This window comes from Eretmochelys imbricata, chromosome 6, assembly GCF_965152235.1.
Source record: "Eretmochelys imbricata isolate rEreImb1 chromosome 6, rEreImb1.hap1, whole genome shotgun sequence".
Classification (NCBI taxonomy): Eukaryota; Metazoa; Chordata; order Testudines; family Cheloniidae; genus Eretmochelys; species Eretmochelys imbricata.
Genome location: NC_135577.1, coordinates 120,653,687 through 120,672,166, shown reverse-complemented (window position 1 = coordinate 120,672,166; position 18,480 = coordinate 120,653,687). Strand labels below are relative to the sequence as shown.

General features: G+C 41.2%; 1 protein-coding gene across 1 annotated transcript in view; it reads left to right on the top strand.

Annotated features, from left to right (window-relative positions):
* Positions 1 to 18,480, top strand: part of LRRC9 (leucine rich repeat containing 9) — an 81,808-nt gene that overhangs the window by 44,954 nt on the left and 18,374 nt on the right. The window contains exons 22-30 of the mRNA XM_077820586.1: positions 791 to 968; positions 2,127 to 2,347; positions 3,347 to 3,469; positions 3,857 to 3,987; positions 10,114 to 10,222; positions 10,678 to 10,817; positions 14,309 to 14,445; positions 15,415 to 15,632; positions 15,820 to 15,888. Coding sequence (XP_077676712.1) covers positions 791 to 968; positions 2,127 to 2,347; positions 3,347 to 3,469; positions 3,857 to 3,987; positions 10,114 to 10,222; positions 10,678 to 10,817; positions 14,309 to 14,445; positions 15,415 to 15,632; positions 15,820 to 15,888 — 1,326 coding nt within the window. The remainder of the gene's footprint in view (positions 1 to 790; positions 969 to 2,126; positions 2,348 to 3,346; positions 3,470 to 3,856; positions 3,988 to 10,113; positions 10,223 to 10,677; positions 10,818 to 14,308; positions 14,446 to 15,414; positions 15,633 to 15,819; positions 15,889 to 18,480) is intronic.

Sequence of the window (18,480 nt, the reverse complement as noted above, 5' to 3'; positions counted from 1 at the left end):
TAGAGTGTGTTGTGAAGTGAGTGTTTACAGCCAGTGTCTGTGAAAGAAGGTTCTGTGATGACACCGAAGGATAAAAATGTGTTTTGGAATCTAATTTAATTTATTCCTGCCCAAGAATTTTGCAAAGGAGAAAAATAGAATGAATTGGGATGTTACATACATTAAAGCAAAAGGAATGCTTATCTGTGAATCAAAATTGTAAGGGATAAATCCTTCCTTAGCAAGCACTCAAACTCTGCCACAACACTGAGCTAGAAAGTTACTAGATACAGGATGAAATCCTGATCCCACTGAAGTCATTATATGTTTCGCCATTGACTTCAATTCAGGCCATGATTTCATCCCTAGATCATAGAATGAAAATGTGTAAGCAGGCGAATCAATAATATAATCATATGTAACATTGGTAGATGAGGTTAAATTAATCTTAATACTGAGGTCTGATGTACACTAGAAAAAATGTGTGCCTGTTTTTTAGCTGTAACTGCACAGGTGCATTTGGAAGTTGGTTAGTTTATATTGTGGAATCATTGCTTGTTCTGGTGCAAGATGCTGAGGGTTTGGGGTTTCTTGAGGGTTTTAAAAATGAAGTCCTGAATTGCAAAATGAGGGCTCTGTGATGTCCAGTATCCAAAGAGAAATGCCTGTTGATATTACTGGAAAATATCTATGAAGAATGTGAAGGCAATATATGGTCCTCGGTGTATAATTTGTTGTATTGTCCTTTTAGTATCTATGTTGGAATTAATTGACTTAAATCTTTCAATACTAAAGTTGAGTTTTCTCACAGATCACGGTCTTAGATCTGGATGGACAACATCTCTCCAAAATTGCCAACTTGGAAAAATTGGAGAATTTAAGATGGGCCTCATTTAGCAACAATAATCTCACTAAAATAGAAGGACTGGAATCTTGCCTTAATCTTGAAGAGCTCACTTTAGATGGAAACTGCATCTCAAATCTAGAAGGTACTGTATTTAGGAAGTTAATGAAAATCAAGACATTAAGTTAGACACAACAGAAATGTTCCCATATAGTCCAGTGTTTCAGACGGTGACTTTTTACTATTAACTTTATCAGTAGCATACAATTTAAAAGCTTTCATATTAAAAATATATATAATTGCCTTCTCTTTATCTTTGTGGTGAGACTTTAGCAGAAATGAAGAGAAGAGACAAAGCAGATCAATTGTTTCAGAAAAGCAAAACAAATTTATTTACGTTAATAGGAATTTTTCAGAACTGATAGGAGTGCATGGTTTTTAGTATGTAGACTTACTGAACATGTAACATTCCTGCAGTGAACCATAAATTTTCTTATGACAGTTATATGTTGGCTCAATAATTTCAAAAATAAGAAGTTCGTAAACTAATGATTCCAAAAGGTCAAAAATTCACTTTTTAAAAGAACAGATTTACCTTATGCACGCTATGTGACTATTCCAAAACCTATTGGGTAGTTGCTACATTTCCTCATGTCCCCACATAGATACTGTTATTGTCAGTTGATTTTAAAATTAGGTTCCTAGACCCAGATTTTTAAAGGTATTTAGGTGTTTTTGTGATCAGTGTTGCAGTGCCTAATGGAGTTAGGAGCCTAAGTGCCATTTTCTTAAAGTATATAGGCACTTAGAAATCTAAATACCATTGATGGTCAATGACATTTTGGCTCCAAAGTGCCTAAATCCCTTTTGAACATGAGATTTAGGCTCCTAAATCAGTTAGGCGTTGCAGTGCTGAGGTCAGAGCTTAATACCTTTAAAAAGCTAGGCCATAGTCTTCTGTATAGTGAAAGAAAGCCCATCTGTAGCATATGAAGGAAGAGGGAGCAAGAAAAAGAACCTGCTGCATGAGAGATGAATGGACAGTTAGTCCCCCTCACCATGCTCTTTGCTACTCCTGGAGGAAGAATCAGAGGGGTGAAGTGGACTGTGAGTAGCCTCTTTCTGGAAAATGTTCTAGCGATCACAGAAGGGCAGGCCACGAATGATCGCCCCTGATCCTGCCTGCATCACAGTCTGAGTGTGCAGGCCATCTCTCATGTGTAGCTTGTTTTACCATCTAAGTTAACCACTTCTTTTGCTTCTCACTCTATATGCTTTAAGAACATCTTATTTATTTTTCCAGGAATTTCAAAACTCACGAAACTAACACGACTTAGTATAAATAATAATCATCTCACCACCCTGGAAAGACGCGTTTTTGAAAACTTGTCTCATCTTCACTACCTCTCTCTTGAGAGCAACAGAATTACTTCATTGATTGGTTTGCAGAAAGCCTATGCACTAATAGAACTATACATCAGCAATAACTATGTTTCTACCTACCAAGAGATATATCATTTAAAGGTAAATGTGGCCTTGATTGCTTTAGGATTTGTGGGTAAAAGTAAATTCACAACTTGCTTGTTATGTCAGTACAAATGTATCTTTCCCATTTTTAAATATGGGAAGCCATATTTTTTTTAATGGCTGCCTAAATGGTACCTGCAGTGGTGTTGTAGCCAGGTTGGTCCCAGGATATTAGGGAGACAAAGTGGGTGAGGTAATATCTTTTATTAGACCAACTTCTGTTGGTGAGAAAGAGACACAGAGCTCTTCTTCAGGTTTTTCTTCAGGACCTGAAGAAGAGCTCTCTGTAGCTCGAAAGCTTGTCTCTGTCACCAACAGACGTTGGTCCAATATCTCACCCACCTTATCTCTAAATTGTGCCTGACTCTTGTATTTGCATATGCAATTTAGATGTCCACGTTTAAAAATTGGGCCCAGAGTAATTGTCCTTTGTAAGAGCCTTAGTCTGAAGTTTCTTTTGGAATTGAGTGTGCTCAGTACTTTGAAGGAGGTGCTGAGTAACTAACAGGATTGGACCCAAAGTTTTCCAGGTAGAGCCACACTCTATGCATATCTATTGTGTCTAGCCTAACTCTGCAATTAGAAGAATTGCACTGGAAATAAAGTCAAGAGCACAAGCATGCACACATGCAGCAACCCCAGTTCCTTTCACCTGGAGCTGCTGGCATATATACAAGCATTATTGTCTTGATTGGAGACCGGGGGCCTGACTCTCACTTACAGCACTCTGGTAGAGTAAAAAGACTTTAAAGTGAGTGTAAGTGTAATTTATGCCCACTTTAGGGCTCCTTTACACTGCCAGAGTTATGTAAAGGCACTTTAGTGTAAATGAAAATTAAGCCCTGGGTTTTATTAAACGATGCTTCAGATTTGACACATGCAGTCATAAGATGAAGAGAATGGTTAAAGATATAAAGGGAGTAGCCTAGGTTTCATTCCTTACAAACATTTAAAAATTATACTATTAAACCTTGATCTATGTGTTTTATTTCTTAGGGTTTAAATAATCTGGTCATGCTGGACATGTATGGAAATCTAATTGTGTGGAAACAAGATAACTATCGATTGTTTGTAATATTCCATCTTCCATCTCTCAAAGCCTTAGATGGCACTGCAGTAGTAAGTTATACTATATATCAGAAGATTATTGTAATTGTTGTTAAAACTATCTTTTTTACAAATCAGGATGGCATGGGCATCCTGATGATTTCTGACCCTTATTAAAGCAATTACCTAATATTGTTTTAGTGCATGTAACAAATCTGTAGTTTAAACTTAATTAGAGCATATGAACATTTCCATAATCTGTTCAATAAGAATGCAGGCAACATAGATGGTATAAAGCTACAGTGATGGTTATGCAGACGTTTTTAGTTTAAGCCCTGATTTTCAGGCACTTTTTTTTTTAAACTGCCTTTGGGGCTGAAAATGTTCACGCCTACCTTATTATTACAGTTCTAAGTCTGCTTTCGTATAACAAAATTCATTTTAAATGTAATTATACAGGAGACAGCAGACATCGAGAGTGCTAAAGATTTATTTGGTGGCAGACTTACCTGTGATATGATTGCAGAAAGACTAGGACATTCGGACTTCACTAAAATGCATGAATTAAATTGGACAACCTCTACGATCAGGTACAGTAATTTTCAAATGTTACAAATAGCATTTAATATCATGGCTAGAAAAATATAATTAAAACCAGGTTTCAGAGTAACAGCCGTGTTAGTCTGTATTCGCAAAAAGAAAAGGAGTACTTGTGGCACCTTAGAGACTAACCAATTTATTTGAGCATGAGCTTTCGAAACCAGAGCCTATGTTTAGATAATTCAGTTCATATGTCTCTGTGTTTATGGGCAAAATCCTCTTGACTGGTCCACAGAGTAGATAAATGATCCACATGAATAAAAGGTGACTTCAGTTTCGGACTTTCCTATCTCTCAGCAGATTATTCCATTTTTCAAACAGAGTTTTGTGCAGCCTATGCACATTTTGGACAGACAACTCTAGAAAAGAGACTTATTTTGGTCAAAAACATCATATTTGCCTTAACCTGACTCTGTTCTGAATCCTTCTATCCCAAATCTAGCCCAAACAAGGGTAGCCATGTTAAGTGTAAATGAGATTCTTCTTTGAGTTAGGGCCTCTATATGTGTCCCAAACGTGGGTGCACATGCGCTCCATATGCCGGAGCCAGGTTTTCTTAGCAGTGTCTGTTGACGCGTATGTGCGTTGTACATCCCCTTGTGCTCCCAGCCAAGGTTATAACAGGCTGTGCGGGGCAACACCTCTCCAGTTCCCTCTTGCTGCCACATTGCTTGAGTGAGAACCTCCTGTTCCTTTGCGCTCTTAGTCTTCTGGCTAAAAGAGTGACTTAGTCTGTTGTGTATAGTTCTTTGTTGTTTTCTTGCATATAGATAGTTGTAGATAGCATTAGTTTAACCCGTTTGGGGTACATTCTCCCCCCCCCCCCGACTATGCTCGTGTTCTGGGGTTTAAAAGCTGTGTTTTGTGCCTACACTCTTTCTCTGTGAGTGACGAGCACCAGCACTGTCTTTACTGCCTTGGGGAGGCTCATATCACTGCTTGTTGCACAATTTGCAAGTCTTCCATGCCCTGGACCCAGAAAGTGCGAGAGCTCCACCTCAGAAAATACCTCATGGAGGAAACCATGAGACTGCGCACCCACTCAGATCCGGAACCATCAGTGCAGCATCTGTCACCAGTGGTGAGCACTCCTCCCAGCACTTTGCATGCCCCGGATCCAGCAGCACCAGTGGCTAAGGATAAGCCCAGACATGAGGGTAGGAAGCGCTCTCATGGGCTTAGGAGCAAGTCCCCGTTGAGGACCGCTTCTAAGTATAGCGTTCCTCCCCAAACCAGGTCGAGTGAGATGTTGCATGCAGAACCTGCCACGCCAGTGCCCAAGCTTCCCCGCATCAAGGTTAAAGCTAAGCTCAAGAAGGATCGGGCAGTACCGCTGGTTGCCCCAGTGCCCGCCCACCTGGAGCAATCTCCAGCATGAGCACAGCCTGTCCCACCACCAAGTCCGCACCTTCGGTTCCGCTGGCCCCGTGGACCTCACCTTGATCTTCCAGCGTTTCCAGGGGCACTCCCTGGACCTCCAGCTGTATGGAGCCGCTTCTCTCCACAGAGACGTGGGAATTGCCATACCCACCCTCCCTGGTTCTCTCTGGTCTCTCACTCACCCGGGGGATCCCCACTCTGGTGGATGAACTGCTCCTGTTGGACCAGCCCCTACCGACTAAGCACCATGTACCACTAGCTCCACTGCTGCTGGACTCTTCAGACTTGGAGGAATTTTCTGAGCTGGAGCCCCCTTCTCTCCCATGTCCAGGTGCAGCTCGGACTCCCATCCACGGCTGCCTCATTCTCCAGCTTATGACTCGGCTGCGATGGTGTGGTACCGTACCCCTAGGGGCCACAGCACCCCCAGACTCCCACTCCATGGCTGCACTGGGAGCCATCTCTCCATCTTCCAAGCCTTGTACCACTCGACCCAGGCTCCTCCACCAGTGGCATCAGGCTCCAAGGTCCAAACCACTATAGAACACCTCCCCTCTGATGAGGACAAGTTGTTCTATTCCAAGATGAATTAGTCTCTTTACTCATTAAAAGACTGCCAAGCCATGCTATAATCCCTAGGGAGCTATACCCTGGCCCTGCATTGCAGTCAACAGTTCCACCCCTGCCCCTGTGCGCCCTATCAAGCCTACTACCAGTGACACCAGGAAACCCCATGTAGGTGCCACCAGTCCCAGCAACAGTCACTCATGGCCACCTTCTTGTCCCTTGCCCACCAACAACCTACACAGTTTTGATGCATCCGTTGAGAGCTCTGAACTCTCCCTGTTGCCACCTGTGGTGCCCCATGTTATCTTTGGGGGCTGTCTTGTCCCATTTGCCCACAATTGGGGGAAGATCACCATGAACCATTGGGTACTGGAGATTATCCATCACAGGTACTCCATAGAGTTTTTGTTTTCCCCAGTACCACCCTCCTCCCCAGACGCCTCCAACGGACCCTTCCCATCAATACCTTTTCCAACAGGTGGCAGATGCTCTTCTTGCAAAGGGCACCATCGAGGGAGTGGCACCTCCCTATGAGGGGAGAGGCTTTCTACTCTTTGTACTTCCTCATCCCAAAGAAGGGCAGAGGGCATCCATTCTTGATCTTTGGCTGCTAAACAACTTTATCAGGAAATCCAAGTTCAGTATGGTGACACTGGCATCTGTTATCCGCTGTCACCCTCATGGGGCCTGCTTTGCAGTGCTCGATATGAAGGACACCTCCTTCCAAATCAGCATCCACCCAGCCCACCAGAAATTTCTCCATTTCCAGGTAGGACAGCACCACTTCCAGTTCAAAGTCCTCCCTTTTGGCATCACGATGGCTCCGCAAGTCTTCATGAAGGTCTTCGCGGTTGTGGCAGCCACAAATGTACCACCTTGGCTTCTTGGTGTACCCGTACCTGGACAACTGGCTCCTTATTGTAGTATCCCAGCAAGAACTTGCCTTGGCCAACCTTCCTCTTTGCGCTCTCCTGGCCTCTCTAGGTGTCTGTATCAATGAGGAGAAATTTGTGCTTGTCCCGACCCAATCAACTTCATTGGGTCACAGCAGTCTCCGTGTCCTGTCCGGGGGCATGTGAGCCACTTGCACACACTAGCGTGACCAGGGACAGCTGCTGGTGAGCCTGGTGGCCGCCCAAGTGGGTGGGGCTGGAGGGGCGGTACAGCCATGCTGGAGGAGCTGCCCACATGGGGCTGTGGCTCCTGCAGGAGGCAGCCCAACATGTTGCTGCTTTCGCTGCTCAGTTCCCGGTAGAGCCCTGCAGCTCTGCGCATATCCAGTTTATATCCACATCTACAGATATAAATTTTGGATCTGCACAGGGCTCTACCCAAGGGGCAGCTGTGGATGCTACTCTGGGCCACGCAATACTACAGAGTGCATTCCTCTTGCTTCCTCACATCCACCTCCACACTGCTCGCTACTCACCCATGTTTGGAATACATATAGGGATTATCATTTGAAGAAGAAGAGGGGTTACTTATCTGTAACTGGAGGTTCTTTGAGATGTGTGGTCCCTATTTATATTCCAAAACCCATCCTCCACCCCTCTGCTGCGGACTGCGTTACTCAGCAGTATGAGGGTCACTGGAGGGGTATCGACTCTCATGGCCTACTATAACCTCAGCTGGTAGCTTGAGGGGACACATGACACATGTGTGGGTCAACAGACACTGTTAAGGAAACCTTCCAGCTCTGGTGCATGGCACGCATGTGCACCTACATTTGGAATACAAATAGGGACCATGCATCTCAAAGAACCTCCAGTCACAGATAAGTAACCTCCTTTTTGGTTGCCACTATTTCCTGATTAAAGATCTGGCTGATATCACCCTATCCTAGATCTTAAAACACCTCACTAAATCATCAAGAGCAATTAGTTTTTTGCATGACCTTCTCATAAACAAACTAGGGAAATACAACCTAGATGAAGCTACTATAAGGTGGGTGCATAACTGATTGGAAAACCGTTCCCAGAGAGTGGTTCACAGTCAAGCTGGAAGGACATATCAAGTGGGGTCCTGCAGGGATCTGTTCTGGGTCCGGTTCTATTCAATGTCTTCATCAATGATTTAGGTAATGGCATTGAGAGGACGCTTATAAAGTTTGTGGATGATACTAAACTGGGAGAGGTCACAGGTGCTTTGGAAGATAGGATTATAATTCAAAATGATCTGGAGAAACGGTCTGAAGTAAACAGAATGAAATTCAAGAATGATGCATTCAAAGTACTTCACTTAGGAAGGAACTATCAGTTGCATACATACAAAATGGGCAATGACTGCCTAGGAAGGAGTACTGCAGAAATCGATTTGGGGATCACAAACTAAATATAAGTCAACAGTGTATCACCATTGCAAAAAAAGGAAACATCATTCTGGGATGTATTAGCAGGGGTACTGTAAGGAAGACACGAGAAGTAATTCTTCTGCTCTTCTCTGTGCTGATATGGCCTCAACTGGAGTATTGTGTCCAGTTTTGGGTGCCACATTTCAGGAAAGATGTGGACAAACTGGAGAAAGTCCAGAGCGGAGCAGCAAAAATGATTAAAGGTCTAGAAAACATGACCTATGAGGGAAGACTGAAAAAATTGTGTTTGTTTAGTCTGGAAAAGAGAAGACTGAGAGGGGAAGTTATAACAGTTTTCAAGTATATAAAAGTTTGTTACAAGGAGGAGGGAGAAAAATGGTTCTTGTTAACCTCTGAGGATGGGACGAGAAGCAAGGGGCTTAACTTGCAGCAAGGCCAGTTTAGATTGGACATAGGAAAAAGTTCCTAACTGTCAGGGTAGTTAAGCACTGAAATAAACTGCCTAGGGAGGTTGTGGGATCTCCATCGTTTGAGATTTTGAAGAGCAGATTAGGCAAACACCTGTCAGGGATGGTCTAGATAATACTTAGTCCTGCCATGACTGCAGGGGACTGGACTGGATGACCTCTCCAGGTCTCTTCCAGTTCTATGATTCTATGGCTTTGTATTTATGGTGTGAAATTGCTTAGTATACCATGCACACTCTGCCCTACTATAGCACAACATATTCTTCAGCAGAGTGTACGCTGTGACTGTTTGCCATGATCGATTTGTGATTTATATTTTTTTGGAAAGCATTTCTGTGGTATGCATAGTTGTACATCTGTCAATGAAAGTTACCTCCGTTTTGTAGTCTGTAAAGATGTCTTATCTTTGGTCTTGCTGTGGCCAAGAGCTATAACCCGATTCCATTGATGCCAGCGTCAAATCTCCCATTGACTCCACTACGGTCATGCCCATACCCATGACCATATTCATAAACAAATCTCTACTCTTACCAGTGCAACACTTGTGTTTGAAAGAGACTATTTTAGACATGAGGACAGACTGTTTAAATGCTGCTGTGAGACTGAGTTTCTTCCACCACAGACATTCTATCTCTGAAGATGTTGGCTGTTATGAAAGGTTTTTAGGCAATATTAAAATACCTCTTGTGTATCTCTGATGGTATAGCTTTCAGCTTCTGTAGAGGGATATTATGTCACGGGGTCTAATTTCTTGAAAATAGCTTATTTATAACACTGCAGGTGAGGGAATCCTTTCAAGTGATGGTGTTCTCTGATCTGGGAGCTGTCCCTCTTCTGCTTTCTCCTCAGTTGACTCTGCCTCGTAACAGACATCTCCAGACTAGGCATGTGATCCAGCTGGGATGCTTTCACAATCTATACAGCACTTCAGCAGGCTGTCGGGAGGATGTGGACTGGAGGGAGGGACCACTGTCTATATAAATGCAGATCCTGTGACACTACTGTCCCATGCAAACAGCATGGAGGGGGCTTCAGCCAGTATTTCAGCCCATACGCTGGAGAGGTTGCCATGGGAGTCTGCAGCATACCTTCAGTGGGGTAGATTTCACCTCCTCAAGCCCTCACCTCTCATACTTCACACACTTAAAGTGTAAATACTCAGACTTTATGTGGGTGAAGTGGATTTTGCCTTTAACATAGAAATTATATCAACTCTGTATTACTACATCTGAGAAAACAGCACAATGTATTTATTGTAGAGTTTTATCAGGATGCTCCTGTAAAAGGAAGGTGTTAAATTTCTGGTGAGAAATCTAACATCAGTAGACCTGCTCTGGGAATCTATGTCGCATGATACCTTTTTCTGTAATTATTTTCTTTATCCAATTCAGAACGGTGGATCTTGTACCAGCAGACCAGTTTAGAAATGTTTGTAATGTGAATTTACAGAACAACAATCTCACCTCTTTCAGTGGTTTAATCTTCTTGCCTAATGTCAAGGTGAGTTACTCACTCATTCTGTGCTTTTCTTTCCTATTTTTATAGTGACAGTATCTTCTCTCTTTGTATAAAGTTCTAAATCTCTTTACTCCTGCCTGACAGATTTCTTTTATAATAGAGCAAGGGGAAATCTTTATTACATTACTTATATTATGTACTAATTTACTAAATAGAGCTTTCTAAAGTTATTTCAGTCAGCAGTATTCATACGGTACAAATGAGTCCCGAAAAGACTAAAAACCACTTATTTAACCATGTGTTGAAATAAATTGACCACTAGCCTATCTATTGCATCAAGAATTTTTGAAGCCCTAAATACCAGTGACTCAGCAGCCAATCTCTTATTAGCTCATTATCTGAATTTGAAAGACTAGAGGTATGTTGTAACTGGCACCTTTGCTACAATATTAGCAGAGCAGTGTTCTGTTTCATTTCATGTGGTTTGCTTTATGCAGATATTGTGTCTGAATTACAATCACATTGAATCAGTACTGCCCAGACAAAAGCCTCAAAATCACTTAACAAACAGACAGCAGCTGTACCAGAAAGTGACCTCTAGTGGCTATGGACAGCAAGGACCTTCAAAAGTAAGCAGGTACTGTCACATTTTAAAATGAACTTGTGTAATTCCTTCATTCTTTTGCTGAAAAAGGCAGTCCCTGGAGGACAATGAGTTTGGGATGCTCTCTTCTCCCCACCTAACGTGAGCTGTCTTCTGGCAAGAAAGCCCGGTGGCCTTTTGCCCCCAACTCAGGCACTGCTGACATCATTGGGAGTATCTAGCTGGTCTCTCTCCTAGGCTCTTTGGCTCACTTCTTCCCATTGGGATGGGAGGGGGACTGGCAGTGTAGGGTTGCGCCATCTCTCCCCAATCTCTTCAGGAGGGAAAAGTGTGCTACTCCCAATCTGCAACAGCAGTGGCTACTCCTTCAGCTGTGCCACTGACCCTTTAGCTCTGTGGCTCAGAGACACCCTAGAGTGCACTGACTCAGAGTGGTAAACTGAAGCACCAAGAAGTTGAGTGAAGGTCACGCTGAATCTCTGGCAGAGCCAGGAATAGAAAGTAAGTGCTGCTTGCTCTAACCACCAGACAGAGTGCCTCTCATCAGCTTCTGTACCCATGGAAGTCAAACTAATTATCCCAGTCTTCTCTCCTCCCGCTCTCCTTGTGCAGCACTGCATAACTGGACCAATATATTATGGGGCTTGTTTGCCTTCCTCTCAAGCATTTGACATTGATCACAGGTAAGTTATCTGACTCCATGGTCACTGGTTTGATCAGGTGTGGCATGTTTATAGGTCTCTAATCAGGCCTATCAGGGACATTAGGTACTTGAAATCTTTAAAAGCTATATAAAGTCCTGCTATAATATTGAATCACAGTAATCTTGACACTGAGGTAATTGTACACCGCTTTGAGCCAAAACTGTGAAAACTCAGCTACTTATAGACATGCAAATATTCTGATAGCAGTTACAACCAATTATTTGAATCAGTGAGCTCCATGCCCTAGTGACTGATTCATGCTACTATTTGTATAGTAGAGTCAAGCAGTGCTTTTGCATATTCATCCAGACTTCCTTCTTAATATTGTGTCTAGTCAGAGCAGTCTTTTATCCGCCAATAACCGCTTCTCCTATCTCATCTCCTAAAAGAGCTCTTTTTCTCATCCCCTGCAGCAGAAATCCATACCGATTTTTTTTCTTTCTTTTGGCACCAACGCATTAGGTCAGTTTATGTCCTGAAGAACTTTTTCAAATCAGCTTTCAGTTTGCATTTCATACTTTTGCATTCTAACAGGACTGAAACTTCAGGAACGTGTCAGGTTTCATTCAGTCAGGTCTTTACAACTTTGACAGTGTCTATAGCCAATTTCAGTCCAATCCCATCAAACAAGACTTGCCAAGCTGCTACCCAGAGTTCCCTCCATGCTTTTAGGAAATATTATTAGTGACAGAGCAGCACAGAGAAATGTAAGATTTGGTTGTGTATGTGTATTTCTCAAATGTGTGTCCAGCTCTTCCTACCCTCATTTTTTGTGTTCAATTAGTATATGTATGTGTTTATTTCTTGTCCCAAACTCTCCTTCTCTAGGGGACACGACTAATTTAAGGAACAGTAAGATTTAGTAGGGAATGGGAAGCTTCTGTACAAAAGCATGTGGTGTTCTTTTTTTAGTTCTTTTGGGAGAAAAGGGCACTGGCTGAAATAGGCATGTGACAATTCTTCAAAAAGGAGAATTTCAGAGTTTATTATACCCTACCCCACACACATCCACATCATGTATTATTTGAAAGCTTATTTTATGTACACTAAGTTCAGGTATGATGCGGAGCTGTCAAGTGGTGTTGTAAACTTGTAGGCAAGGTGAAACAATGGTACCCAGAATGAGAGAGGTGTCATTCTTTGCACAGTTCCAGAAACACTGCACTATGACTGACTACAGTTTTTATTCATTTCAGCACCTTAATGTTATGTTTTATTGATCAAAGCTGCCAAATGACAATGTATTATAAGATTTTTATTGGTTTTGAATGGACAGCTATTTTTTTCAGAAATGAGTAAGCCGTTCAGCATGCAGCAAAAATGGCAAATATCAACATTTTGCAGTATACTAACATTAATGGTTTCATATTGCATATTCTTAAATATAAAAGTGTCTCACAAGTGTTTACAAAAGCATTTCAATTGAAATGTACTGACCAGATCTGTCTCGTACTGAAAGTTGTGCATCAGTAGCAGTAGATTGCTGACCAGTTTGTACTGCATAGTGGGTAGATATAAATGTACGTTTATGTAGGTTTTAATTTGTAACTGCTTTGTATTCAGTACTAGCCTTTGAAATATTCTAGAAAACTAGCTTTTTAATTCAGTGACACTTATGCAAATGTAACCCTTCTGCCAGGTGGAGCCAGCTGCAACAAGGGCCAGGTTCAGTAGCTAGGGGTTCCTTTTCAACAATACAAACACAAAACCGGCTCGAGCCCCCAACCAGTGACCTGGGACAATTGCATACCATCCCCTGGGTGCCTCTGAGAGGCAATACTTCCCCTCTAGCAAGCACAGAGTCTGAGGGTAGCAAAAACTTTTAATAAAAGGAGGGAAGTAACTCAGCATTAATTTGGGAAAACACCACAACTAGGGTTCATAAACATAAACCATGAGCAAAAGACCCACCCCCAAGTAAGTTGGACAGTGTCCTTTTCCCCTCAGGTTCTTAAGTCTAGCAACCCAAAAGTCCCTTTAATGTGCCCGTGCCTTCTCTGCAACCCACGCACAGTTGCTGTCCTTGGTCAGTGCTTAAATTCTCTCTTCCAGCTGATTTGGTTTATAATTATTAGATTTGTGAAATTGGCTTTTTTAAAGTAATATGTGTATATATAGCACTGGTTTGAGCTTTACTCTGCACACAACAGTGTAATCCAGTCATGATCACTTGCACCTAAGCAACCACTAATTTTAGTGGTTTAATGAGAATTCAGGTTGCTCTGGACCTCCAGGAATCATTCAGTTACCACTGTGATTGGGTCAAGAGGCAGTGGCAAAGCTGAAATAAGAACTCAAGAGTTCCTGCCAATGCCTTTCTCAATCTATCATACCACACTCCCTCATTATGGTCATATGTTACAAAAATGAAGCTTTTATAGTCAGAAATTACATGCTGTTGTTTGGTTTTGCCACACCATCACATGGCTCTTGTGAGAATACAGCCAAAGGTTACATAAATATTTTACTAAATTAAACAGCAATTTCCAGCTGTTGCCATTGTATGTATTCAGGCCTTTTGTGGGCAGAAGAGTGGTTTTCCATGTTTGTTTGATTTCCATGGTCTGCATCCTGTAAAACCTGACCTACCTTCCGTAAGCGTAGAAGTCTGTATAAAGCTATTGAAACTTCAAAAATTAGATTTTTCAGTGCTTTTTAGTCTTTCTGTAGTAGACAGGTATAATTTCTGTTGAACCTGGTTGAGTTAGTAAAGTGTCTATAACTGATGTTAATTGGAGATAAATTTTTAAATTACTGTTTACAAGGAAAAATGTTTGGAAATTATCTGGCTTCATGTTCCTACTTGCTTAATTGTTTTAGGGATGCAGGATTTGGTGAAAATCTGCCCCCAATAATGCAAAGTTTAGAAGTTCTTCATTTGGGCTACAATGGAATTAGTAACTTGGCCCAGCTACAACTTAGTAGACTAAAAAATTTGAAATTGCTGTTTCTACAGGGTAAGTAATAAGAGCATTTGTTTATATTTGTGCAGCCCCTATATAATGTTTTACAGGGAAGCTAATTTGATTCCAGTCCTGCAAACACTGGCCAACACAGGGCCAAGCTCAACTCAGCTATGGGGATGCTCTAATGTATGCCCTTGGTTTAGGTATAGAATAGTGTCCCTCACCACACTCTCTCATAATCCCTCCCCAACCCTGACACATCCCTGCACTGAAAAGAGAAGGGACAGCTAGTGCAGAAAGATACCTCTGCCAGTTTTATGCCAGGGGATATTCTCCTATGCCAAAAAAATTCCTTGCTGGCTATTTGTGGCTAGAATATGTCCCCATTATGCCACTGGGGCTGGATCTCAGTTGAGAATCTTGCCCACAGCACTTACTGCAATGATTAGCTTCATGGACATCATTGGGACTACTCATGGTAGTAAGTACTTGTAAGATTGGAACCATTAATTGAGAGATTGATCCTGACATATATGATACTGTATCATTAAAATCCAGCTATTTTACAGCATTTGAACAGCAATAATGATTTGATCTTAGTCTTCTTCAGCAGCCTAACTATTAATTAGAAAGATAAGTTGCTTTAAATGGAGATTAGCCAAGCAATTTTGGACATTCAGATCTCTAGAAGCACGGGGGAATATAAAGCAAGATAGTACTTCCCAAAGGGAAAAGTTCAAGGCGCAACACTGTTGTAGCTGTAATGGCATAGAGAAGGCCCATTGGGCACTCAAATACATCCTTTTCTGTAACACAGTAACAAAGAGGCACTCTGTGGTATTGGAAGGCAGTGGATCAAAAAGCATTAAAATGGATCAAAAGAAATGCCTTTTTACACAGCGTATAGATAATCTGGGAAGTTCTCTACCACAGGCTGTTTTTGTTAAAGGTTGTTTTGTGTTACAATCGAATACCAACTGTATTTCATCTCATTTCCCACGTATAATCTTGGTTCATCAGGTAATGAAATCAGTCAAATCGAAGGACTTGAAGGTCTACAGCTTCTGCAGGAGTTGGTATTGGATCATAATCGTGTCAAAACAATTACAGAGGGCTCCTTTGCTCGACAGACCTCCCTTTTGGCACTTCACCTAGAGGAAAACCGACTACAAGAACTGAACAATTTACAGCCTTTAGTAAAATTACAGAAACTTTTCCTGGGATTTAATAAAATTCAGGTAAAATATATTGGTGTTGAGACTATAGATTCAATGGGCCAGATATTGAGATCCTTATTCAGACAAAACTTATTACCTTCAGTGGGTTTGCCTGGGTAAAGACCCCTGCATTTGGCCAAAGTAAATAAATTTGGCTCAGAAGCTTTGAAATGTGATAGCAAATAACTTATTTTTTAACTTGTGACAGGAATTGTCTGAACTGGAAAAACTTGAAGTTGTTTCTAGTCTTAAAGAGCTTTCGATATATGGAAATCCAGTGAGTATGTTACTTTGTATGATCGTGTAAACTAGATGTATATTTAAGTTTGTGTTGTGGGTAATTAACCTTTCTAATTCATTATAATTGGGAATTTTTCCTTAATTAACTACTAAGTTCCAGTCACTTACCATTTTGTAGCCATAATATGGATGTTGATTCATCTCTTAGTGCCTGTCAGGTTGGTATAGGAGTGATTTGAGTGCAATCATTCTTTTACATATTATGCTTTTCAGTGCTGCAAGGTAAATTCAGAAAGTGAGTGCGTGGTGGTGAGCTGTCTTTTTAATCCACAACAGGTCAGGTCTATGAAATAGATCAAAGAATGTTAAAGGAGATCTGAACCATTTTTTATAGACTGTAAGAAGATGTTCCCTGATAGTAATAATGTTCATTTATGCAGTGCCCTTCATGAGACGTCCATCAGGATTTTTAGGTTTGAATTTGTCTCTGGTTACAATTGTTTGGCTTCTCCTCTCCTTGAGAACACAAAGTTTATAAGATTATAAAATAGAAATGAAAAACTTGCCTCAACCATTTCCACATGGAAAGTCCTGTGCCTTTGGTCCTACACATATATAACTATGGATCCTGCCAACCCTTACAGACATGAGTGGGTCCAATCAGTCAAATACTGATTGACTTTAAAGGGGCAGAAGTGATCTGACTGGGACCACATGCTTGAGTAAGGATTGCAGGATCTCAGCCTAATGTAATTTGCCTTATAACTAGCACACTCAAAAGCAGTGTCAAACAAAATCTTTTCAGTTGTGAATTTAAAACAGAAATATATTTACTTTCTAATAGGAAAACAAATTTGGAACTATAAATGTAGATCTAAATACCAGGGCTTGATCCTCAGCACCCGCAACTCCCTTTGGTATCATTGGAGTTTACAATGTCAGGCTTCTCAGGAGATACTCAGCACCTCGCAGGATCAAATTACAAAAGCGAGAGTCCTAAATGTGTCTGCATTTATTTTTACAGTTAGTAAATCTGCAGACTTTGACCTTAAAAACAAAATCAGCCTGGGATACAGAGAAAAAGCAAGTCAGGTTGCTGTTTAGGTCCAGTACTAGTAGGTAAGCTACAATGGTATAAAATCAGTGTGAAACCTCTCTGCTAGCCAAGGAAGACATTTGAAAATGGGATCATATAGTTAAATAAACCAGGCACAGGAGAACAGTAATAGCAGCTTTCTGCATCAGCTGCAATCTGTTAACAGAACAGACTATCAGTAGGTATAAACAATGCAAGGGGCATTTTAGGAATGTTATATTTACCTTTTACAAAGTTTAGAATTCATATTGATCAGCAGGAACCAATTATACACCAAAAGACACTACTGGTAAAGTCACACCTATCAAAAACCAGGCCTGTAGCCTGCAAGGTCACTTGTAGGTGACAGGTAAGTCACAATTTTTCCAGTTTTCAGAGTAACAGCCGTGTTAGTCTGTATTCGCAAAAAGAAAAGGAGTACTTGTGGCACCTTAGAGACTAACGAATTTATTTGAGCATGAGCTTTCGTGAGCTACAGCTTCCACGGTATGCATCTGATGAAGTGAGCTGTAGCTCACGAAAGCTCATGCTCAAATAAATTCGTTAGTCTCTAAGGTGCCACAAGTACTCCTTTTCTTTTTGCGAATTTTTCCAGTGTTAGAGCTTTTAAAAGTTATTAGTTTTATACTGCAGCTCCTTGGCTGGTTAAAGTTATTATTGCTCCATTGATTTCAATAGGGCTATGACAATTTACACCAACTGAGGATCTGCCCCAATATATTTTATTTTATACCCTTTAAGATATAAAAATAAGAATATTGATTAGAGAAACATACAATACTGCCAAAACCAGGATTCCTTTAGGCCATTAAAGGGCAGGTCTGGTGGGAGTGGCATGAAAGGCAGAGTGAATGCTAGTGTTGCATCAAGCAACTGCTGATAGTCTGAAGTGAGTTTTGACTTCACCAAAGCTTAATTTACTAATGTACTCTGCTGTTCTTTACACTTGTTTTGGACCATTCAGAATCTGCTATTAAAACGCTGACATACTACAGGTAGTTTTTATAGCACAGCATTAAAAGTTCTCACCTCTGGGTTCTATTCTGGTCTATGCCACTGAATCACTATGTAACCATGAGCAAATCTCTCGGGAGAAATTTTCAGTTTGACCTCAACCATGCCTTGATTTTGCTAGTGCAAATTTGTGGACACAAATAATTTCAGGCCCATTTTTTGGACTTCTGTTTATTTAGACCTGCAGTTTAAAGCACTTTGACATCCAAATGATCTAAATTGTGGATGCAGATAATTCAGGCACAGAATTATTTACACATTTATTTGCACCTCTCAAATTAAGGTCAGGAGCTAAAAATTTGGCCTCTAATTTCTTTTTGTCTCAGTTTCTCTCCCTACAAATATTTATACCTACAAAAGCCCTTTGAGAGATCCTTGGATGAAAGACACTGTAAAAAGTGAAAGGTATTATGATTTGCCTTTTTTTTTTTTTTTTTTTTTTAAATGTGCTAATTGTAAAAGCCACAGTAGTGGTATTAGAATGAGCCCTGCAGAATTTTGAGCAGGTGCTTGAACCTG